Genomic DNA, 27,514 nt, shown 5'->3' with positions numbered 1-27,514 from the left:
CGTATTCTCCATAATAACACCTGTTCGTTAGTGACGTCTTGTGCAAATAATTTCATTTAGATATTCATTCATTACTCTCATTAATATATTTTTTCCAATGATTACGAGTGTATGGGAAAGGAAAAACACATTTTTTTTTATTATTTATGACGAAAATACAATTTTCTGTTCTAACTTCATTTTTGTGTTTTTTTTTAATTAAAATAGGCTACGGTAACCGCTTACCATCAGACTATATGCTTGTTTACTACCTCAGTGGTATAAAAAAAAAATATAAATGGATTACATACAAACATACAAATGCATTTGTCACGCCTGTCTCCCATTAGGGTAACAAGAAATAATGGAACGCCAAATGCTTCGATTCAAAAAGACCTCTTTCGCTTCCTCTACATTCATTAATCTTTAGATACACGCTGATCGGTTACGGGTAGTTTTAATTTGGCCCTTCTTCAGTAAGTCCCTTATTTGGTCAACATACATCCGTCTAAGGCGGCCCCTACCGACGTCTCCTTTCATTAAAATAAACAATATTGAATTTTTAGAAAATATTATATATGAATATTATTATTCTTAGTATCATAATTCACTAAAAAAAAAAAAAAATCATAACCTTCAAAAAAAGAGCATATTCCTTTTTAAAAGGCCGGCAGCACACCTGCAATGCCGTTAGTGTTGTGGGTGATCATGGGCGGCGGTAGTCACTTATGATCAGAACGCATTTGAACGAAATTTGGTACACTAATAGAATATTTTATGTATTAATTTACGCAGTTAAAGCCACAGGGTACAGTTAGTAATACCTTTATTCCTAATTTGCTCAAGAAGTATTTTTTTTATTGTTACTAAGCAACAACGGATGACGTAACTACATTGCGTACCCCTGTAGCGGATGTCCGTTATGCGCGCATAGAGGTATCTCGCATTACTAATAAAAAATATATGATAACATTTCAGTGTAATTCTAGATATACTTCCTGAGTTTCTATCAATTTCCTTCACAGTTTATGCATTTTATTAATATTATAAATGCAAAAGTTAGTAAAGATGGATGGATATTTGTTACTCTTTCACGCAAAAATTACAGAACAGATTGAATGAAATTTCATACACAGCTAGGTTATCCTAACTTAGTACAGAGGGAGACTTTGTACAAAAGTCGATTTCTTGGATACCTCTGTCCCATTCGTGTTTCTACCGTTAAGCAATTGTGTTTGCATGGCTGTGTTTCGGTTTGAAGTTTCGTTTGAAGGTTTCGGTTTGATATGGCGTGAAGTTACAGGGTACAGAGGAATAACACCTCAGTCCTCAAGAATGGCAACGCATGGAGGGTATCATGGACGAAACAGTATACTCTTATGTTATGTATGTTATGTACTATATCTTATGTCCATGGTACTGCTCATGTCTATAGGCGACGTTTACCACTTTCCATCAGGTGGGCCGTTAGCTTGTTTGACATTTTAAGTTGTATATAAAAAAAACATAGAATAATTTATGTACTCATTCAAGATGAGTTGATTGTTAATAAAGCGAACTACTAATGCCATTGCTAGCGATATACCCTGTCAAGGTCAACCTCCATAAGGTCAACCTCCTGGAAACCATCGTGCTGAATTCCTAGTATATTCATCACGATGGACTAACTAATCTGACTTCATTCTCACTTATCATCCCTCACTGGTGCCCCGCCAATGTATACTAGTATCGCAAGCGGGGTTATCATTTAATTATCATCCATTAAAAAAAATCCAGCTTGTATTCTCATCTACCATCCCTCGCTGGTGCCCCACTACCATGAGTGCATGCGGATTTACCATTTCATTATCATCCATTAAAAAACTTGTATGTTTTAATAGTTTCTAGGAGTAGCCTCTCCGTTATATTTGGTACAACCGTAGAATAACCGCCACATAACGACAATTCACGAGTTCGTGTTAAACTGATCGGTCGATCGATGACTTCATCGCCGTCTGTGAATCCGGTCTTGGTTATTTACTTAAACAATCATATCGAGAATTACGCTGATTTCAAATCAATATCAGATTTCAATATATGTCATGTTTCACAACGTGCCATCGTTGATTTTTATCTCATGAATGTAAAAGGCGAGTAAAGGAACAAAGCAATGCGAGAAAAAAAAGTTGCAGCAAAATCCTACATCAAATTGCCTGGGGGCTTCAAAATTTTTATTAAACGATGATACTGGAATGGTAGCCTGCCTGCGTTAACGGTATATGTTGGAGAGGCACCAGTGAGAGATGATAGGTGAGAATGAAAAGGCAGGTCAGTTAGACCATCTTGATGAATATACCTGGAATTCAGCTCGATGGTTTCTAGGACCACGTGAAAGTCAGGGCTTCAAGATTAGGTCATGCGAGTTTTCAGTTTGTATTGCAGTTCCATTTAATCTGTGAAATTGTCAAATTTCGCTTCATACTAAATCTTTAGGCAGTATAGTGATGCGTGAATTTGGAATTTACAATTTGAAAAAAAAGTACAAGTGTTTTCTCATTTATAACGATGACTAAAAGCTTGTTTAAAAAATAAAAAAAAAATGTGTTGTTTTTATTCAATGTTGTTGTGGTATTTAACGTGTTTACTAAGTCAAATTTCGAATTTATATTCAAACGTGTGGCCAACGATAAATAGTTGTGTTGTGATTGACAGACAGCATTAAAATACCAACTACTCTATGCGTAAATATTTTCAAAACAATTTTTACGCTATAAATTAGTGATAATGCTTTGTTAGTTAGCATTATTAGAATTATTAGTAAAATGGCCGCGTTCTATGTTTTTGTTTGTTACTGACCTTCAGGTATATTCCGTCACCTGCTCTATTACCGCAATGTAATTTTTGGCTTATTATACATTATCTATGGTGTAATAAACTAGTATTAACCCAGCCTATACAAATGACAGACGACGTATCATTCCTATAGTTACTACGCCTGCAATTGTAATATTTAGAATTCAATTTAAGATTAAAATATAAACCGTTTTAAATAAGACATTTTTGGGAAGACCTATATCCAATAGTAGATAGAAACAGGCAAAAATTTTGAATTTAGAAACTCCGACGTGAACCGACATAACATGGTTTAGTGGCCTTTTCTGTGACGTCTTCCTATTGCCCTATATACCCTTGGATCCTACAAAAATAGTATAAAAAAGTATCCAATGGGCCGGTATTGCTCGTCCAACCTTCGAAAGGAATATTCTCTTTTTTGGTTGATTATATTCATTACCATATTGTTCCTATATTCGATGGACACATGACGTACTATTATGAAAAAATGATGATTATATTAATCATAAAATAAGTACATTTGACTTCACAAAAAATAGCGTGAAATGGCTACAAAACCTCTCGTTGTTTAGAGCACTACAGTAAATAACGAATATTTTCGAGAAAATTTCATAAACACTATATTAAAAATATACAATCATGTTTGTTGTATCAAACGTTAAGTATCCACTGCTGCACATAGCCTCGTCCATAAGGAGTGATGTTTTGAGAGGGATGCTGCTGCCTATCCCTCCACTATTAGCTCCCTTAGTCGCCTCTTACGACACCCACGGAAAGAAAAGGCCTATTCTATGTCGGGTCCTACATGACGGATAGAATCATGTTTAGTAAACAAATTTTGGTTCGCAACAAGCAGTTTTTTTACTCCATAAACAAAAACGACAACAGAATTGTTACAAAGTTTAAAATTACCTAAAGTACTCACAAAAGAACAGATAAATTTAGAGCCTTCATTTGTAAGTCGTTTACAAATTCGGGCATATTGAGAATCTTTCCCTTTTGAGAGTCGTGTAAATACAGGTGAATTTGTTTAACAAACGTTCACTATTACCTACTGCCGTCAAGCAGCAAGGCGTGCATTATTGTTTCGGTCTAAAGGGTATAGTGAAATCTCTGACACAATAGGCATATATAACGCCTTTCTAGAAATATATATATATATATATAAAATTGACCTAATTAGCGTTTTTTTTTTACACATGACAATGAAAATTGCACCAATAAGGGAGTCTTAAGTCTTAAGTATGAATGTATAAAAGTGGGTGGACGTAAAGGAAAGGGACGACCGAAGAAAAGATGGATGAATTGTGTGAAAAATGATATGCATAAAAGAGGAGTAAGTCCAGAAATAACAACTGACATGAATTTATGGAAGAAGAAAACATACTGCGCCGATCCCAAACAAATGGAAGGCAAGGCAATGAGTGGAATAATACCGCTTCGTTTAATGGCTTATGATGCCGGGATATTAGCTGAGAATGAAGTTAAGTCAGATGTTTCATTGTGGCGAATTTACTAAGAATTAACTGGTTCCCAATGAAGCTAATAATTCCTTCTCCTAATTACTGGGAGTCCTATAGAATTTTCGCTTGCGCACGTGAACTGGAAGAAAGAAAAGGTAGTGAGATTTACTATGATCTGTCTGCAGAATTTTGGCCAGTAAGAGAGTTAAAAATTTCAAGTTTTCCATTCATACAATCTCTAAACTTTTTGTTGTTATTCGACACCATGCTTTTTTGGGTAAAATAGTCAAATTCCCTAATGGGAGGATACTTATTAATTCCGTTTCACTTTGTACATTTTGTGATGTGATTATTTTACATAATTAAGATCTTATTCCACAAAAAAAACCAATTGTGTCAAAACTAGTTATTTAAATTTAAAAACTGAACTACTAAACAGATTCTTATATTTTTTCTATTTGGAACTATTTTGCAAATATATCCGTTCAGATAAAAAAAGAATTTTTCAAATCGGCTTACAACTGACTAGAGGATTCGATCTCGGGATCCCGAAACCGGGATCCCGGGATCCCGGTCGAAATTTCGGTCCCGAAAATCTCGGGATTTTATGTAACAAATCCCGGGATTTTCGGGATTAACAAAAATTTTTACGAATTAATATATTTCATGTTTTTGCGTGAAACGAAATGCATTTATTGTCTATTTGATATTAATTGGTCATCTTGGATAAACAGCTGATTGATTGAATTACTTTGCGACGGCGTTGTGTGTGAATGTATACAACAGTTCGTCTTCACGGCGTTGTGTGTATGTAAGTATTATTAAACTATATTATTATGGTGATAATTAGAAAAACAATGTTGTATTATGAGTGAATAAAGAGTAATTTAATGAAAATTATTAATAATTAAATTAATAATTTTCTAGATTATGTTGTTCTTATTAAATTTATTCCATAGTGAAAGGCGTAGGGTAGGGGATTAAAATCCATACAGCCTAATCTTATTTATTTTCTTTTCTTGAATCCTCTTTATTATTGGGGGTCTTAATTTTTCTTTCTGTTTTAGGCTACTAAAATATCGCTGTCTAAAGAAAGTTTTTCTATCAGACACAAAAAAGATGGTTTGTGTGGAGTCATTTCGTAGTCGAAAAACAAGGTAACGACATTTATAAAATTATTAAGAAGGAAATGAATCTACTTGAGGCAAGTTCCACTCGAGGCTACAATTTGGAACAAGCCTATACCTAAATATTTATTGACAATTCCTCCAACTTCAATCGAGCCTGAACGCGCTTTCTCAACTTTTGCATATATGTCTAACAAACTCAGAAGCAGGCTTGGAAATGAAACATTGGACGCATTATTATTTTTAAGATTTTATTTTTGCAATACATACGTAGTCTATTTTAAATATAAAACATGATTACTGATCTCTCTAGAATAAAACAAAATACGTATTGTTAATTATTTTTTTTGGTTTCTCTAAGTCTTACAAAGTTGATTTTCTCTACGTTTAATTTTTAGTAAGTATGTATTGCAATTTGTAAACTGCAAATACTAGTCTTTAACGAAATTAGAAGCATAATTTTGTTTAATTTAGCCTTAATATGAAACTATTACCTATTACCAAAATAAAAATAGAATGATTGAAAATAATTTACTGACTTTTTATTGCTACTGCATAAAATCCCGGGATCAATCCCGATCTCGGTATTTTTTCAAATCCCGAAATCCCGGGATTAAAAAAACTAGTCGGGATCGTATTCTCTACAACTGACGGAGTTATGAGGTAGGTAACAAACATAAAAAATACAACCTTTTTTTTTAGAAGTCGGTTGAAAATGCAATATTTGTATTACATGCATAATAAAGTATACCCATAGTTACTAACGCTACTGTTTTGTGCAACATTATGTGAACCGGGCCAAATGCATGCCTTCTGCTGGAACTAATATTGGTGACTGTTTTTTTAAAGACTCCGTTATTCTCTGTTTCCTAACCAGGCACGTTACTATAATGCACATACAGATTAGTGAGAAATATGTGATGTTAATGTAAAATAGATGGGTTTTGGCTATATTATGATAATCATCGTGTAATAAAAAGCAACCTGTTTCACTTGAAATATACTTGTACTTCTAAATACCAGAATTACTGTTTTTTGATCAAGAATTAATTTTATTATGAACCTAAACCTATATATAAATGACTATAATGAATGTAAAGGAATATATATAATTGAAAATATAAGACTATAAGTTAGATATATTTTTTTTTCATCTATGGTAACCACTGTACCGTATATATAGTATAAAAAAAGATATCATTATATCAATATATTAAAGATCTAAGTTAGAGATCAATATTTTACTATGATTCGAAATATGCACATATACACCAATAGCGGAAGCTTAAAATCTAATCTAGATGGGTCAATCTAAACCTACCCTGGTACCTCCATTCTTTCTCTTCCCGCAGTTTTATTTTATAAAGTTTTTAAATCTAAAAACAGAGAGCCTACCATTAAATTATTTATTACCAATTAATTATTTTCTCTCTAACTACACTGGGTTGGCTGGAAGAGATCTCTTTCAGAGATAAGCCCTTCCTTGCTAACAAGTTGTTAACCTAATCGCTATATGTATTATTCAAGTGCAATAAAGAATATATAATATATAATTATTTTTCGAATTTTCGGAGCCCATCGAAACACAATATTGAAGTTAAAATTTTATAATACATATCGTTTAAAAATATTAACAATGTTCAGCTCCATTAACTGGGTCAATTTCGGTGCGAACAAAAATGCGAAATTGAATCCGAAAATTCGGAATTCTATATCATGGTAAACCCCCAGTATTAATCGCATCTCGGATACTTCTTATAGAAACGGCGTGATCCATAACTGTCACTACTACGTACATAAACATCTGACGTCTGTATGGAAATGTATGTGTATGTAAATCGATCATACAGCTAAGAAGTGAGCTCGAAAGAGCATAAGGACTGTGACGTAATACTGCTACTGTTTTATGCAACTTGAAATGACAAACCCGATGGAAAGTGGTAATCGTCACCTATAAACATTTACAGAAATATGGACTTCATAGAATACGCTGTGATACTCATGATACCCCTCACACATTGCCGTTCTTGAGGAAGAAAATGTTATGCGTCTATACTTTGTAATTTCACTGTTATACATACCCTTCCAACTGACACATGCAAGCACCTTGCAGCAGAAACATTAGATTGTTGAACATAGGCCTAGCCCATAACGGGGGTTTTGCAGGTAGTTGCTACGCCTGGCAGGCGAGTTGGCAACTGTAGTTGAGCCTTGGTAATGTTTTAAGAGAGACGCTGCTGCCCATCCCTGGATCATTAAGTTTCCATAGTCACTGCTTGCGATACCAATGGAAAATGAACGGGTGGCTCATTCTGCTTATATTATAACCTAATATTAAATCTGTCTTGTTCACAGGGCTTAGTTCTAGTCTACTATGTGGTCGTACGAAAGAGGTGGAGGTTGGGAGCAATGTCGGCACAGGCGCAGCCCTCGCGCTAGCTCTTGTGCGGCCGCCGTCGACCGCGCCCCTCTCGCCCTGCCAGCTGAAACTCAACGCACCAGACGCTGCGGCGTTCACTGTCAGACTTATTGATGTCAAGGTATGTGCAATATCTATACTTACTTAACAGAGGGGGGAAAGGGATTGTTAACATTGGAGTTTGACAGCCCCATTGCTTACCTTATTAAGTCGACCTCCACGTGGTTCCCCCTGGAAACCATCGTGAACAATTCTTGTTGAATTCGTCACAATGGGCTAACTGACCTACTTAATCCTCACCTATCATCCTTCACCGGTGCCCCGCCGGTGTATACCGATAGCGCGGGTGAGGTTACCATTCCATTATCATCCATTAAAAAAAAACTTACTTAACGGAGGTAAAAGGGATTATATTATAGGCTTGGGGATTTTTTTTTTTTGGGTGAATATGGTTATCATAATACTCTGGTGGTAATTAATACAAGTAAAAGATAATAGGTGACGATGAAATCAGATCAATTATGATTTCAACGTTATGAATTCAACAAAAAATACCACCAACCTGAATTATTGCTAGTATATTATTATTATTTTTAATGAGTGATAATGGAATGGTAACCCCGTCTGTGCTATCAGTATACGCTGGCGGGGTACCAGTGAGGGATGATAGGTGAGGATGAAGCAGGTCAGTTTGCTCTGTTTATTATGCTTTATATACAAACCCTATAGATAATTTCTTCTCTCTGGTTCTCAAGGTTGACTGGAAGAAATCCCTTTAAGGGATAAGTTCGCCTGTGTACATTTTGTTATAATCTAATATCTTACATTATATAGATAGAGTGTCTACTTAGAAACGCTTCGAAAAAAACGGATCAACTTTTTCATACAATTTTGCGTGATAAATAGTTATGAGTGATTCCCTTTATAATTTCTATATTTATTTTGTTTTATAAATTCTGCACCTTTTTAAATGTATAAACACTTATTTTATTTATTAAATAATACGTCAAGATATATTTTATGCGTAAATATATATAAATAGAATACTGATAAAAAAACGAGTCAGCTAATTGTCAAATTAGTTTTTTTTTTTTTAATTTAGACTATAAGTGAATGTACAAAAGCATATAAATAAATCAATATGAGAATATTAATAATCATTTATACATATTCGTGGCTTTGGGCTTAGTTTAAATAACGCAGTGACATTTTACATTTAGTCTGGTTATGTAAATCAAGACGTTAGTCATGCCCGACTGTTCATTGGGGAGCCATTTATTTATATAATTTATATATAATATACATGCAAATGACGGTAGAACTGATATAAATTTAGTTATTGAATTACTCAATATGGTACATAACAATAATTATTATTACATTGAATTTCAACCTATCCTGCCGTGTGGTTCCGGCATAGAATGGGCCACCCCTTCCTTTCCCGTGAGTATCGTAAGAGGCGATTAAGGGAGTTTATGGTGGAGGGATGGGCAGCAGCGTCCGTCTTAAAACATCATTAAAGTTTAACTGCGGTTACCAGGGAAAGGGATTGTTAGTAATGAAGACTGAGAATCCTATTGCTAGCAATATACCCAACCATGTCGACCTCCTCGCGGTTCTCCCTGGAAACTACCATGGTTATTCATCATGATGGGCTAACTGGCCTGTTTTCATTCTCATCTATCACCCTTCACTGGTGCTCCACCAAGTTTACCATTTTCACCCATCAAAAAAAAAAAACTGCGGTTACCAATCAATCAGTATGGGATATATTGATTGATTGGTCACGTGAAAGAAGTCGCTATAAATGCAACTATGAAAAATAATGCAAAATTATAAAACGACTAGTTTTATCCGACTTTTTTCCATAATTGGGATGTGTTGATTCAATGAGATAAGATGTAGCCTATATCTTTCTCCGTCTCAAATATTACATATAACAAATTTTATGAAGATTGGTCGAGCCGTTAAGATACCAAGAGCTAATAAACGAATTCACTTATCCTAATTATTATTCGGGGACGGCGTAATGTGTTTTTCTCTTTAATTTTTCTCTATTCGCAGTTATTAAAGTATTCACTCCCATTTTGACCATATCATCGTTCACACAGTCCGTCCATGTCTTTTTAGATCTTTTTCTGTTATTATAGCCGTTCATATTTATACTTAATACCTTTCTTCAAACATGCTCTTCATCCCTGTGCATCCATACCAAGATAGGCTCTTTAACTTTTCTATCAGCAAACAAACTCACTCTCACATTTATAATATTATGATTATTATTTCATGATAAAGACACCTACCAGAGGGAGACTTTGTACAAAAGTCGATTGCTTGGGTACCTCTGTACCATTCGTGTTTCTACCGTGAAACAGTTGTGTTTGCATGACTGTGTTTCGGTTTGAAGGTTGGGATATGGCGTGAATTTACAGGGTACAGAGGAATAACACCTGAGTCCTTAGGGATGGCAACGCATGGGGAGTGTCATGGGCGAAACGGTATACTCTGTTATGTTCATGGTACTGCTCATGTGTATAGGTGACGGTTACCTTTTTTCATCAGGTAGGCCGTCAGCTTGTTTGCCATTCTAAGTTGTATAAAAAAGAAAAAAAAACATACATGACACTCCTAGTATTTTTGGCGTCCATAGGCATTAGTACCGCTTACCACCAGTCGGGCTATATGCTTGTTTGCTACCTTCGTGGTACAAAAAAAAATACATAGTAAACAAAAACGGTCCATGTAATTGCTAAAAATTGTGGCTACAATGATTTTCCTTAAAATTAAACATAGAAACGTCCGTCCCGAAATACTTTTTTCATTTATATAATATAAGACCTTGGGGACATTTAAAATTATTGACCTATACCGAATGCCAAAGATAGAACTCGGCCAATGAACTTGCAACAACGAGGAAAATAGATTCCCCGTTTGTTCACTAAAATACTAGTGCATGATAAATCTAACATACAAAAATTCTCATTTGAATTACTCAAATTGCGGTCACTCGTTATGTGTTATAAGTATTTTGGAATTTACTATTTGCACTGTTGGTAACACGATTTTATTATGTTCCAAATTTAAATTTATAAGTACTAATCTACAAGGTAACGTCACTGATGTCGAGTGTGACATAGGGCGCCATGTATCTTCTTTACACTTTTTAAATTCCGTATTAAAATGGAATAAAATAAATAAATACACTAAAAATGGTTAAGCAAGACATATGGATCTTGAGTCATCTCACTTACTCAGGTTTTGTGCAGCTGACCACAGCATGCGGTTATTAAAAAAGAGCGTAAGAAAAAGTGCATATTCAGTACGATAGTTTCCAAGGGGAACCACAGAGAGATCGATACAATCCCACTGCTAAAATATTAATAGTTACCAGAGGGAGACTTTGTACAAAAGTCGTTTGCTTCGGTACCTCTGTGCCATTCGTGTTTCAACCGTAAAGCAGTTATGTTTGCATGGCTGTGTTTCGGTTTGAAAGGTAGGATATGGCGTAAAACAGGGTACAGAGGAATAACACCTGAGTTCTCAGGAATGGCAAATTGGCAATGCATGGGGGGTATCATGGGCGAAACAGTATACTCTGTTATGTCCATGGTACTGCTCATGTCTATAGGCGACGGTTATTACTTTCCATCAGGTGGGCCGTCAGCTTGTTTGCCATTCTAAGTTGTATAAAAAAATATATACCCTAAATTGCTAGCAATGGTATTCGTAGTCCGCATTACTAACAATCCCTTCCTCCTAATATTAGAATTTAAAACTCTAATTGTACAGTATTTAAATATAATTAGTAACTGTAACAGTTATTTTGCAGTTATTGACATCAATTGATACTTGCGGTTTTCCTTGAACACAAGTAACTAATCGTGGGAAAATATTTAAAGTAACGTAATATGTATGTATGCCACTTTAAACGGATGCATATAGATGATATTGGTGAGGTGACGAGAACTTATATGTATACTTATAAGTTTTTATTTATTTATTTATTTATTATTACAAAAATACAGAATTACAGAAAGTACGTTATATTAGTATTCAGAAACCACGAAGTGTCCACGCAATTACTACCATGTCATCATTATCATCATCACCATATCAGCCTTTAACTGTCCACTGCTGAACATAAACCTCCCCCTAGGGGGGTTTTTCTAGTAGTTGTCATGCTTGGTAAACGGATTGACAACCACAGTAAGGCTTTGGAGATGTTTAAAGAGGGACGCTGTTGCCCATCCCTCGCCCTCTCTTAGTCGTCTTTTACGACATTCAAGGGAAAGGGAGGGATGGCCAATTCTACGCCGGGACTACACGCTGGCCATTAAATTAATGTTGGCGTTAATTTTGATATATTATAATTGAATATTTAAATGTAATAAGGATAAGAACAAGAAAATATAAAAGCAAGATATAAATTCCAATGAAAAACACGATTGCTATATCAAATTATTGGAAACGCACGATTCGTTGAATGAGCAATAATAACGTAAGCAAGGATAAATACAGTCTTACAGACGACAGACGTGAAGTTTGAATACATATTTTTCATATAAACCACACTCATGGATTGTCCATTTGCATAATTAGTTTGTTCGACTAAAGGTCGGTGTGTATACGAAGATTAAAAAAAGACATGTTGCTACCTACATACAGTTCTCAATAAAAGCCCATTATTTACATTTAATTTAAATACGGTTAGTTCCGATTACAAATAATTTGGTGAGACTAACATTCGAGGGCGTTATTTCATTGAGAAATCCTTGTTCGTATATTGTAAATGATAAAAACATAATTGAAAGGCATCCGAGAAACTGAGAATATTAAATAAGGTGAAAAGATGTTTTGCATCCAATAAGCCGACAAGGATCTAGCGGTAAATTGGAATGAAAAGAAAGAAAGAAAAATATTTATTTCGCGCACATTAGTAACAGTTACAACTAAAACATAAACAATTATAAACTTAAAGAAAAAGGAAATATAGAAATAAACTTATACCTAATTAGGAATTATGCAACCAAAATAGTCACCACACAGCCAAGTGTTCTAAGCATTCAAACATAAAGTCTGAACGTTGATTTTCTGTGGAACCAAAGGGAGTGTGTTCAGTTAATTCACGGATTGATCATGTAAATTGTACATCGAATCTTGCTTTTGCGAGCATTTGTTGTACCAACACGTGTCGAGCTTTATAAAAAAAAAAGGAATTGTCTCACTCATTCATGTATGATCGCTTTGTTTCTTAGATTAAGGACAACATCTACGGTCCTCTTTCTATGGTTTATATCAATCGAAGCATGAAGCATTGATTCCAAGAATGAATTTGAAATATTTAAAAAAATTGTGCAGAGATTTAATGTTGGAATATTAGGACCATCATACGTTTATAGGCATTTCATTATAATTTTAAAAATCGAAGGAACTTATATAAATAATTAACAAAGACCTTACACGGTTTATGCGTTGGTTGGCGAATCGCTACGCATTTACAAGTACATTTAACGATTGTCTTTTGAAACTGCTTTTATGTTCTTAGTGTGTAAAAGAGAAATAAAATAGTTAATTTGATTTTAGTGTAGCTACAGTTACTTATTGACAATATTCATGTAGTCCAATCGAGATATCAGCAGCTAGTAAAAGTAAACTGTGAGCGTGACTGTAACATATTGTACGATAAACTATGGCGGACATTCATTGTGAATTTTTTATTTTTTGCAAGTTTTTATAAAGAAATATAGCATATATAGATAAGTCCGCCATTGTATATTAAATCATTTACCAGTGTTTAATCTGAGTTATGTACAATAAAGATTTTACAATACAATACAAAAGCCCGTCTTAATAGAAATATCAAATCTTTTACAACCCTCTCTTAGCTATTAAACAGTTTTGTCTATTACTTTTGTACCAAATTCATAATTTGAATGTTGTATTTAAACTTTACATTACATTATTTTTAGTTTGTCTGTTGTTCGAACCGAAAGGTTAGTCGGAGCATTAACCCTTGATTGGTAAAGGTACGGTTCCATATACTTTTTTACTTTTTAAACGATTTCTAAAAGACAGTTCTTAATTATTCGCCCCCTTCTCCCCGAATAAAATAAGATTCAATTAATACGGAACTCTCTTGTGAGGAGCTATTGTTTGAAATAGGTTAAACACGATTGTAGTCAATTTTTTAAACGATATATTATTATACTTGCTACAATACATTGCCATAGAAATATGACTAATTGACTTGTTTCATTTCATATACTTATAACACGTGCAACATAACCGCATATAATTGATTTTCTGCATGTTTAGCACAGAGACTGAATTTTGAAACACTCTTCTTGTGTATTTTATGAATTCTACCTATGCAATCGGCTACCTACTTTTCATTTCTATATTAGGAAAATGCTAATTTTATTCCACATATCTTTGTGTAATTTTCTTTTAGGTTTAAGTTGTTGTTACAGTTTAAACTAGATCTCCCCGTAGATGATTCTAGTATCTCTGATAGTTAATGGTTTTATGTCTATTACTTTCTGTCTTTTTTTAACCCCCGACACAAAAAGAGGGGTGTTATAAATTTGACGTGTGTCTGTCCTGTGTCCCATCATAGCTCCTAATCGAATGGACCTATTATGGTGTGATTTTTTTCTTTGAAAACTATAATCGAGATGATTCTTGGCTACTATTTATGAAGATCTATTTAGACGTTTCGGGGGTTACGTAAAATTTTTAATTTAATTAAACGTATTATTATTATATACAGCCAATAACTCCTGTCTCCTTCATTTGTGAGATATGGGGCTATACTTCTGGGTTTTTAAGCAACCTGAAAAATTACATTTAAATAAATACTACATATCTATATATCTAAATACCCTTGTATTTTTTTCTATGTATCTTATGTAATGTTTTTGTTATTTCTGAACCGATATTTTTCTATATTTTTTTTTAAGAATTGCTGTCAGACGCACCTTTACATTTCACGCACACGAGTGTATTTTATTTGGATTTAGCCTCTGTCATTGTATTTGCAATCTGCAAGTAGTGTATATGTGTATACCTTATACAAATTAGTACATGACATTAGAGGGGGGGGGGGGGGAGGGATTGTTAGTAATGGGAAGGTTAGTCCCCATTGCTATCAATATACCCTATCAGGTCGACCTACACGCGGTCCCCCTGGAAACTATTGTGACAGCCCATCGTGACGAACTCAACGATAAACTGACCTGCCTGGGGGTAAGGGATTGCTAGCAATGTAGTTTGATAGCCCCATTGCTAGGAATATGCCCTATTAGGTCGACCTCCACGTGGTTCTCCCTGGAAACCATCGTGAACAATTCTTGTTCAATTCGTCGCGATGGGCTAACTGACCTACTTCATCCTCACCTATCATCGTTCACTGGTGCCCCGCCGGTGTATACCGATAGCGCGGCTGGGGTTACCATTCCATTATCACCCATTAACAAAAATTTACCTGCCTTTTCATCTTCACTTGTCACCTCTCGCTGGTACCCCGCCGGTGTACCGATAGTGTAGGCGGGATTACCATGTCATTTAAAAAAATATATTAGATAAAAAAAAAATTCCTGAACGGTATAATGTAGAAATCTATTTCGTAGATTAGCTTATTTCTGTGTTTCCAAGCCTCACGCTATCTAAAGTTAATTTTAACTGTGAATGAAATACCACTTACGTTCTAACGAGGTCAGTAACCATGGCTGCTCATGGACGTTGAACTAGACTTTGACATATCAGAACTAGGCATTGGAAAGTTTTATTGATTGTATAACACAAGGGACGTATCCTTACCGATCTTTATATTCACGCTAGTCAATGTTAAGTATAGGCGGACACACAATATATCATCAAAGTGCTGTTGCAAAGTGCTCCACGAAGTTTACTAGCACCTTACTAATTTTGTTTACTTCAGAAACAGTTTTTTTTTTGTCAATGGAATTTTAAATTTAGATATTTTTTTTATACAACTTAGAATGGCAAACAAGCTGACGGCCCACCTGATTGAAAGTAGTAACCGTCGCCTATAGACATGACGACATGAGCAATACCATGGACATAACAGAGTACACTGTTTCGCCCATGATACCCCCCATGCGTTGCCATTCCTGAGAACTCAGGTGTTATTCCTCTGTACCCAGTAAATTCACGCCACATCTCACCCTTCAAACCGAAACACAGCCATGCAAACACAGCTTCACGGTTGAAACACGAATGGGACAGAGGTACCCAAAAAAACGACTTGTACAAAGTCTCCCTCTGGTAGTAAGTAGATAGTCTATTTATGTTTTCATATACGAGTATTTAGGACATAAAATGGAAATCAAATTTACTTTAATATTTAACTTATTTGCTATACTATTTGTTCAGTATTTGTGTGCAATGAATGTGCTCAGAGGAAGGCCACCTTCTTCCAACATGCAGTTCGTCGTCAAGCATTCACCCCCATACCTTAGAGTCTAGATGGTCGCGTAAAACGCTGTTTTAGAGATGTTTCCTCTCACGAACGCTCAGGTTATGGAATGAGCTCCCTGTTGAGGTTTTTTTTAAGAGACTACAGCATGGGATTCTTAAAAAAAGAGATCCCTTTAGGGTCGAAACCCCGCGCGTAATGTCCCTGGTATTGCAGGCGTTCTTAGGCTACGGTCACTGCTTACCATCGAATGGGCCGTATGCTTGTTGGCCGCCTTGGTAGTATAAAAAAAACACATAGTTATTTTGAAGTATTGATCAAGCTGACGACCTATCTGATTAAGTAAATAAATAATACAACGAATGGTAATAAAACGTTTACTCCTTAAGCTTGAACTATAGTACTAGAGAACTGATAGATGTACTTAAATGTTTTATGTATGTAGACACCCAAACGAAAACAAACATTCGTAGATATTATATTAAAGATGTTTGTATTGCTCGAGGAATGAGCACGCGATCATTAAAAGGTGATGGTTTGGTGAAGGTTGTCGAAAAACCTACCACTGCTTTATAGATTTATATATATAAAACAACAATATGCAATATCAATGTTGTTAGTAGTATCTAGTGTAATCTGAAAGTACTACCTTCTGTTTTGATGGTGGCGTCCTCTGGTGTCTAAAGTTTTATGTATACAGTTTAAAACAAAAAAAATATCGATCAGAAAAGCAACTATATTAAACTAATAATAATATATACATACATAAGCTAATTAAATTTTCGTAGTATATTTTTATGTTCCGTAGTTATATATATTTATTTATATATATTAAAAAAAAAGAGAAAGAGAAAAATCCTACACCCCGATTAGAAGACCAGTAAAATGAGAAAAGATTGCTTGCCTGAAATACATTAGCGCTAGTGATCTGGGAGTAATCGTCCCGGAGTCGCAGCTGGCGCAAAGGAGTTCGCCCCGAGGCCGCTGTTACCTAAGTCAACGGTGAAAGAAGACCCGTAATTGTATTAATAAATCCAAATGACTCACCTTGCAAATGACCTCGCTGGACACTTCTAATCTCGGTTAATACGGAACCCATAAAGATAAGCATGTGTAGATAAAATTTATCAAGGCCTCGGTCACAGATTAATTAATAAATTAGATACTTCGGATCAATAAAATAATATCGATGAACTTCTGCGTACAGTGATACTTGGTCACTCATACATTTGCACCAAAAACCTTGCTCATGGCTTGTCAATATACAATACATATATATTTTTTTTTATTAACATGTTTTACGGCTCTGGATACAAGTCCTTTTAAGCCCGTACATATATTTAATGTTAAAGATGTTACTAGAAATGGCAAGTGTAATTACTTTAAATTACTATCAATTACTATTAATTACGTTATTTCAAAACCATGGTCTTAATTAAATTTTTAATTCGTCTTCTCATTACGAACTCTGTGACGCTTATAAACATTAAGTTGACGTAATTAATTGAAACTGGAGACAGTTGTGGGGTAAATTTTTAAAATAGAAAATTAACGGCAACACTTTCTAAAGCACAAACTCATAAATTTATATTATATTATTTATGTTTAAAAGAAAATAAATATATTTGTGTTTATGACCTTCCCTTGAGAAAACAGTGGAGTTCCACTAATTGCCATTTGATTTATATATTATGTATTGGGATTTTTATCTTATAAATGAGATACATCGCCCGCTTAACAACCATTTTTTTCCGTTTTCGCGGGTATTTCCAATCACATAATAAATGCAAATTTTGTAAAAAATTGGTACATAATAAAATTTTATTGTTATTCACCACCTGTCTATTGATAGCCTTTTTTTGTCAAAAAGTAAACTTTTTATAGTTGGCACATTACAAATTTAGTATCTGGGTCTTTTTTTATTGAAATCAACAAGTAATTAGAATAAAATTTAAAACTAATAAGATTTGTTGTTGATCTGTTATAGTCTAATATTATTTGTTTGTGGTCCCGGCATAGAATAGGCCACCCCTTCCTTTCCCGTGGGTGTCGTAAGAGACGACTAAGGGAGGAGGAGGGACAGGCAGCAGCGTCCATCTTAAAACATCTTCAAAGTCTAACTGTGCTAATCTGCTTGCCAAACGTGGCAATTACTGGCAAATCCCCCAATTGGGAGGCTTATGTTCAGCAGTGGACAGACTATACATATTCGAAAATAGGTATCCTACTGATACGGGAGATATCGAAATGGGTGATGACCTTTTTTCCGCCATCAATGTCCAGAGAAACCCAATATATAGATATTGGATCGGTATCCATATTACCCATGCCTATAATACAATCACTACATAGTATAAAACAAAGTCGCTGTCGCTGTCTGTCCGTCCCTATGTATGCTTAAATCTTCAAAACTACGCAATGGATTTTGAAGCGGTTTTCTTTAATAGATAGAGTGATTCAAGAGGAAGGTTTATATGTATAATACATGCATAATATTGTAGAGAAACACTGACAAATTTAGAGGTTTCTAATGTGATGTCGTAAATAAACACATTTTTTTTGCGCTTACATTGCAAACGTTGGCTGAACACCACGAGATAAATCAAAATAATGTACTACAGTATTGTATATCTTAAAAAGGTCAACAAAAAAGTCCGGGATGGTATATGTCTATCTCTTATGGATAACCCACAATTACCATTTTTTATCCTTTACATTTTACGGGAAAAAATGGCTTATTTACGAAGTGATTTTGAGCAATACAGCATTAATTTTTATCCAATTAAGTACTTTAAATACATTGTCCAATTAATATAGACCAATATGGCTCTTTAAAACATGTAATATAAATGATTATTTCCGAAGATATTACAGATTTAAAATGCAGGGACATAGCGGTGCGGCATTGCACCAGTGCGAAGCCAGGGCGGGTCGCTAGTAAGACATAAAACAATATCATAGACTGTTTAAGTATATATTATATTGATAAGAAGACTACATTTTAGTCAAGTATTACATTTACTTTTTACTTTGTTTTTCAACCATTTTTTATCCATTTTTTTTTGTTAATTCCTGTTTTCGTTGCTTCACGCTCTAATCTATTTTGTCACTATTTGTGAAAACGTATTAGGCCTTAGTTTGTAACCCTAGACTACCTTTTTTATATTTATTTATTTATATTTTATTGTATACCCTGATAGTACATAAAAATATGACAGAGGTAAGTAAATGTTTAAAGGCGAGCTTAACTCTACAAGAGTTCTTTTCCAGCAAACCCAAAGTGGAAAGAGGCATCAATGTTAGCGGGTAAAGCGGTGTACAATATTGTGACATTTTTCAAATAGAAATAGAACTAAAGTTTCCACATAGTTAATTATATAATATTTAATGGTATATATGTATAATCACATTAGTGTACCTCTAATTTTTCTGTAAATAAATAAATAAGTGTAATACATAAAAATATGTTATTTCTATTCGCACCGTCGCCGCGTCGGCGTCGCATCGTCCAGGCAAATAACGAAAAAAGACGATTAACTGGTTATTAGCATTTTAATGAAAAAAAAAAAACAAGGACACGGAAGCTGCGCTGCGAATGCTCTTGTCTGAGTTTGTGTCTAGTTAGAAGTATTTATTTGAAAAGAATTAGAAGTCAGTGTGAATGTAAAATTGTCTAAAAATGGGCTATGTTATATTTACATATATTTTTTTATACTACTGAGGTGGTAAACAAGCATACGGCCCACCTGATAGTAAGCAGTTACCGTAGCCTGCAATACCAGGGGTATTACACGCGCGCTGCCCATCGTGAAGACACCTCTTTACCCTCATTTTGAAGAACCCCATGCTGTTGTCCCTTGAGAAAACCTCGGCATGTATTTTTAAGCGGTTTTTTTAATAGATAAAGTAATTCAAGAGGAAGGTTTAAATGTAAAATACATGCATAATATTGTAGAGAAACACTGATTAATTTACAGGTTTCTAATATGATGTCGTAAATAAACACATTTATTTGCGCTTACATTGTAATCACTGGCTGAACTGCACGAGATCAATCAAAATAATGTACTACAATAATAATAGTCTATCTCTTCGGAATAACAAAGGCTATTTTTAATGTTTTTTTTTTGTATAGAACCCATGCGCAGTCAGTGCAGGTTTGCTAGTAATTTAATAATGTAATAATATTTTGTATATTATAGTAATGTTATTGCTCTGTCATCACTATTTTCGCTGATAGCTGTGATATTCCACCTCTTACGGGGCTAAGATGTTGTAGACGGACATACGAGTTAGACTTATGAGGGGCATGTAAAAATTGTAATTAATTAAAAGTAAATTATCATCGCAATGACTGTAAACTATGGGTAAAAAAATGGTATAAAAGATTTATTTATTTACATACATACATACTCGTACATATCTGTCACGCCTGTCTCCCATTAGGGTAGGCAGAAACAATGGAACGCCAAATGCTTCGATTCAAACAAACTAAACTTATTTATTTATAACTAAAATTATATATTTTATATTAATAACTAAAATTATTTATTTATTATTATTATAATAGCAGTGTTGCCATATTAACGCTCTTACTTTAATGCTAATAGCATTCTCTACCAGTCTATGTATGGGGTATGGTAGGAATGCTTACATCATATGGATCACCTTGTTTTATTCTTTTTAAATTGATTTTTTTATCAGTGTAGTCTTGTTTAGTTTTTTTTTTTTTTAATTAAAATGTAGTTGATGACTCCATTACTTACTGTATTACGTGAATAACATAATTTGATACCAAAAGGTGCAATTCATTAAATACAGGCAATCAAAATGTTAATAGAACATTGCAAGTATATATATTAAATAAATTTACATAGACTTCCTTGACTATCATTTTATTGTAGTACTAGCGGCCCGTCCCGGTGTCGCACGGGTGGACATTTTTACATTTTAAAAAGTGGCCCTTAAGGCTGCACACGCGACGGAAGCTTAAAAATGGAGTAACTTCTCCCGTTTTCCCAACATTTCCCTTTATTGCTCTGCTCCTATTGATCGTAGCGTGATGAGAAATATACTATAACCTGCCCAGGAGTATAAAGAATGATTGTACCAAGTTTCGTTAAAATCCGTCGATTAGTTTATGTTTCTATAACGAACATACAGACAGACACACAAACAGACAAAAATTTTACTGATTGCATTTTTGGCATCAGTATCGGTCACTAATCACCCCTTGATAGTTATTTTAGAAATATATTTCATATACAGAATTGACCTCTCTACAGATTTATTATAAGTATAGGTTTCAAAGTGCTACCTTAGATAAAGACAACTACTAGGCATGGGTAATATCAGTACCACTCTCACAAAGAGTGGTTGTTCGTGGAAGAAAGTGCCTTGAAAAACGCACGGTGGAGGACCGCCACTCGTCCAGATGGTTGGGATGAAATTTTAGTTTATGGCGGGTTGTACGATGGTGACTGTAATTATGACTGTGATTTAACTGTAACTATGGATAAGATTAAGAACCATTCAACAAATGTGGAGATCAACAGTATTATACCTCTTTTTTTTTAATAAATTCCCTCTGCTTTCAACCGACTTCAATTCGGTTGTATTTTTTTATTATGATTGTTACCTCATATCGTAACACCGTCATTTATAAATCGATTTAGATTTTTTTTTATCCGAAAGGATATAGATATATAAAGATATAGATAGTCTCAAAGACATTTTATACATTCAGTAGTTTAGTTTTTAAATTAAAATTACCGGTTTTTCCACAATTGAAGTCGGCTCTTTTGTGCAAAACAATTTATTTATTTCTCGTGTTTGCAACTTTATAACAAAAAATGTCTACGACTTATATTATTAGTAGATATACGAATCTTTACATTTTTTAATTGTGCCCCCCCCCCCCCTCCCCCTTAACTATCAAATTGGCCCCCTGTGGGGCGTGGACCCCACGTGTTGGGAAACACCGATGTAAACACAAGAGCGTTGTTTTTTAATACGTATGATTTTATTCATATCTAGTTACGCCGATAATTTATGTAACATCCCTACCATCTACGTAAATGGACGAGCGTGTAAGAACACCAGACGCAGATATTGACTTGTATATTATAAAACTAGTTGTTGAATCATGTTTTTGTTATCACTACAATATTCTTATTGGCCATTATAATTTATTTACTACATCCAACTTATGTTGGCCTGGTATTTCTTCATTATAATCGGTGCTGGTTTGATTAGCTGGTACTTATGATTGAAACACGTCTAATCAGAATATTAAATACATATTAGCATACTTATGTAAAAGCATGATAGTGGGATGGTAGAATGATACAAAATGGATACTATACAGTTCTTATATATATATATATATATATATATATATATATATATATATATATATATATATATATATATATATATATAATATATAAATATGACGAATGACTGACTGACAAATCCATCACAGTCAAAACCTTCTTAATCTAGAATCTTTAATTTTATCAAATTTAAAAAATTGAGTGGTAACCCCGCCTGCGTTAACGGTATACTCTGGCGGGGCACCAGCGAGGGATGATAAGAGAGATGAAAAGACAGATCAATTAGTCCATCGTGATGAATACACCTGCAAGTGTTCATTCAATACAATGGTTTCCAAGGGGAACCACGTGAAAGTCGACCTGATAGGGTATATTGCTAGCGATGGGACTGGTAGTCCGTATTACTATCATACCCTCCCCCCTCCCCCCGTTAGTATGGTCTAACTTTGTATGGAGAGGTATACTTATTCCATTAATCAACGGCCAGGCGTACAATGTATGCGGTCATTTAACCCTATCGAAGTATCGTGGCTTGTTATTCACTCAATTGTAATTTGTGGGTGCACCAAATAGCAAAATAGCACGTTTCGATCGGTTATTTTATTCTTTATAAGTTGTTATTGTCAACATCTTTGTCCACGTGATCGGAATACGTTGTATCGTTTGTACAACGGATTGTGCTCAGAGGAATTGTTCAATATGATGCCCACAACCACTTTCTACCATCGAACGGCTCGCCATTGACAAGGAGTTCGTCCTCATGTCCTACAGCCTCAATGGTCGCGTACTGCGCGGTTTCAGATATGTTTCCTCCCACGAACACTCAGGTTGTGAACTGAGCTCCTTGCCGAGGTTTTACCAAGAGACTACAGCATGGGTTTCTTCAAAAGCCTCCTTTTGAAGAACCCCATGCTGTATCTCTTATGGGTATGGCCATGGCCATGGCTTTTTTTAATGGATGATAGTAGAATGGTAACTCCGGCTGCGCTATCGGTATACACTGGCGGGGCACCAGTAAAGGTTGACAGGTAAGGATGAAGGCAGGTCAGTTGGCCCGTAGTGACTAATTGAACAAGAATTAACCACTATGGTTTCCAGAGGGAATCGCGTGGAGGTCGACCTGTTTGGGTGTATTGCAAATAATGGGCCTGTTAAACCTCATACTATTAGCGTATATCGACAGTGCATGCGGGGTTACCATTCCATCATCACCCATTAAAAAAAAAAGAATATTTCAACACATACGTAAAAAGATATCTTCATATTGTTATCTCTTAAAAATACGATGTGTATTTGTGAATTGTTCTTGTGTGCAAGCTTTAAAATTCATTTTAATTTATATTAATTTATCATTATTTTTGTTCAAAATCTAAACCAGGAAATATCTAATCTCAATCATCGTGGAAAATTTTGAAATCTCAGTCTCTTTTGGACCTAATAAATATGCATTTGTAACGTTCAGGAAAACATCCAGTTTTACGGCCAATTTAACAGACGTGGGTTGCCATAGTTACCAGAGCCAAACAAAGAGAACCCAAATGGAACGCTCTTATTATAATGCATTAGAGTTTAGAATTGCTACGAGCATACGACAAGGCCAGTTTTAAATTAAGTATTCTGTGAGCAAAAAGTGGTGTCGTTGTTTTGGTGTGTTATTTCAATATGAATTTTGTAATCAAATTATATATTTGTATCGATAAATTTTATACACTGACGGTATTTTATATCAAGACAAAAGTTGCGACTTATATTTCACGTGTCGCAAAATGTGCGTGGACGAAATGGCAGTCAGAGATTGACAACTAATAAGGAAGGTCGTGAAACTTCTGGTAGTAATAGTGGTGGTCAAATATTCGAGTGTTGGCAATCGCACACGTACTAATGATAGTGGAATTAAAAAAAATTATTCTAATTTAATAAGTCTTGACTTATAATTTTTGTAAAGGATTTTCTCGCCATATATATATATATATATATATATATATATATATATATATATATATATATATATATATATATATATATATATATATATATATATAAGAATTTCGAACTTTTATATGGGATGAAAATGGAAAGCTAACCCCACCTCTGCTATTTTTTTTAATGGATGATAATGGAATAGTAACCCCACCCGCGCTATCGGTATACACCGGCGGGGCACCAGTGAAGAATGATAGGTGAGGATGAAGTAGGTCAGTTAGCCCATCGTGACGAATTCAACAAGAATTGTTCACGATGGTTTCCAGGGGGAACCACGTAGAGGTCGACCTAATAAGGTATATTGCTAGCAATGGGGCTGTCAAACTTCATTGCTAACAATCCTTTTCCCCACCACCTGTGCTATAAGTCTGGTGTAGTACCAATGAGTGATGAAATCAGTTGATTCATCGTGACCAATTCATAAGTTAGTTACTTATGAATTCGTCACGATGGATGGTTTCCACGTGGTGATCTGTCCACATCGTGGTTAACCTGATAGGATTGTTAATAACGGGGCCGCGAAATCAATGTTAATTATAATACCTTCCTGGAGATAAAGTTAATTTGTTTGTGCTATCAGAACAAGGGAAACAGCTATTATCGCTAAGCTAATCAATAAAAAACAATGTATTTATTCATAGGAATACCAACTGCATATTGCATTATGGTATATATAACAAACACTAAATATGGACATAACAGAGTATACTGTTTCGCCCATGATACCTCCCCATGCGTTGCCATTACTGAGGACTCAGGTGTTATTCTTCTGTACCCTTTCACGCTTTTTTTTTATTTATTATTATTCATGCCATATCCTACCCTTCAAACTAAAACGCAGCCATGCAAACACCACAACTGCTTCACGGTAGAAACACGAATGGGAAAGAGGTACCCAAGCAATCGACTTTTGTACAAAGTCTCCCTCTGGTAATATGAAATATGAAAATAAATAGTACAATTTTAAGGAATTAGGTAATAATAGGCTGCAATTATTGTAAAGGTTACGTTATTAGTTTTGATAACAAATAATATAACAGTGTAAAGTAATATAAATTTATTTATTATCACAATTCTTGTTTCATTTATTCTAAATCTTTTACCGTTGGCAATTCACCTGTGGGACTCACTACCTATCTCTAAGCCATGCGCTCAAACTCTCACTTAGCGGGGGGAAAGGGATTGATAGTGATGGAGACTGAAAACCCCATTGCTAGCAATATACCCAACCTGGTCGACCTCCTCGCGGTTTCCCCTGGAAACTATCATGGTTAATTCCTGATGAATTCATCATGATTGGCTAACTGGCCTGTTTTCATTCTCATCAATCACCCTTCACTGGTGCTCCGCCAGCGTATCCCGTCAGCGCAGGCGGGGTTACCATACCATTTTCACCCATAAAAAAAAGAAAAACTCTCACTTAGCTTCAAACCTTTGTTAAGTCCTACTATTAGTGAACATTAAATATATATATTTTAGTGTATGTACTGTCGAAATATTGTTTGTATATATAGGTAAGTATCTATATAATAGTGTGCCACCTGCCCTTTAATTTTTTTCTAAATGTCCTCTATCAGAATTTGTATACCTCGATAGATGAGGTTAATCATAGAGGACTTATCTTGTTTTACCATCCATTGTTACCTATGTATCACAAAATAAATAAATGAAATAAAATGTTTTCTGGAAGAGATTGTTTAGCGATAAAGTCGTTTTTTGTATCACTTCACATTAAAATTTACTGTATTTATTATTTTTATAAATGGTGTAAAAAAGTGTAAAGAAAGATAGAAATAAAGTTAGTTATTTAAGCGTTAAAACATTATACAACGCTTTAGAACTGAAATCGTTACGATGATCATCAAAAACGTTCGTATTAACTATTGTCAACAGTGAGTTTGTATATATTTTTTTCATTTACTTACTGACAACGCATGAGTTAGAAAGATAATGGTCAATTTCTTTTGGAAATTATTTTTATGTTACTCTGTGAATTTTGAAAGTGTTATTTCTTTATAAACGCTAGTCATACTCATAGTGCTTACAATACAATGTTATTTATTTTTTAAACGCAATTGTGTTTATCACTGTACTACTAAACTATTTAACGTGATATTTCAAAAGTATATTTATCGACGGCAAACACTTGCAACACTAAAATCCTTTCGAAAATAACATTTGTAATTTGAATTCTTTTTAGATACATTTAAAATAGAAACATCGAATTGAGATTGAGCCATGATCCGTAAGTTTTTTTTTCTTTCTTAGGGCAAAAGCGACATGCGAAGTGCATACAGTTGCTACATCTATTGATTGATGGATGACTTTACTATCTGTGGTAACATTTTTTTTTTACTTATATCTGATCTTTTTTATTTGTTTACAACACTTTATTATACAACAAAGTCTTAAATTATGGAATACAGAGTTTTTAAGAAAAAATGCGTTTATCTATATTACTAACTATATGGCTACTAATAATATAATTTATTATTTATTGTATTATTTTTACATCATATATGTTATGTTTTATATACAAACCCAATAGATAATTTCTTCTCTCTGGTTCTCAAGGTTGACTGGAAGAAATCCCTTAAATGGATAAGTCCACCTGTGTACATTTTTGTTATAATATAACCTCTATATTATAAGTGAATGTACAAAAGCATATAAATAAATAAACGAGTACAACGGCGGACTTATCTCATAAAAGAGATTTCTTATACTCAATCTTTTTCTGTGTTCCTTTTTTGTATTTAACTTGTGATAATTTTTAAGCATTGCCTTTCGATGCGTCAGTCGTACCGTCGATGTCGTATTTGTAAACGGAATTTAAGGTTTTTAGAGTGTACATCGATCTAAAATTGGATATAAGCAAAGGTGCAGGCTAGAAGGCTGCGGTGCAAGAGTTACGCGAAGCTGTCAAGCCAGTTCCGAGG

At 34.4% G+C, this 27,514-nt stretch overlaps 1 protein-coding gene across 1 annotated transcript in view; it reads left to right on the top strand.

Annotated features, from left to right (window-relative positions):
- Positions 1-27,514, top strand: part of LOC113522500 (uncharacterized) — a 93,867-nt gene that overhangs the window by 23,715 nt on the left and 42,638 nt on the right. The window contains exon 2 of the mRNA XM_026908199.3: positions 7,757-7,941. Coding sequence (XP_026764000.1) covers positions 7,757-7,941 — 185 coding nt within the window. The remainder of the gene's footprint in view (positions 1-7,756; positions 7,942-27,514) is intronic.

The sequence above is a fragment of the Galleria mellonella genome, unplaced genomic scaffold (genome assembly GCF_026898425.1).
Source record: "Galleria mellonella isolate WM207_F2 unplaced genomic scaffold, CSIRO_AGI_GalMel_v1 utg803, whole genome shotgun sequence".
NCBI lineage: Eukaryota > Metazoa > Arthropoda > Insecta > Lepidoptera > Pyralidae > Galleria > Galleria mellonella.
The sequence above is the reverse complement of the archived record's forward strand: the minus strand, read 5'-3'. Positions and strand labels throughout refer to the sequence as shown.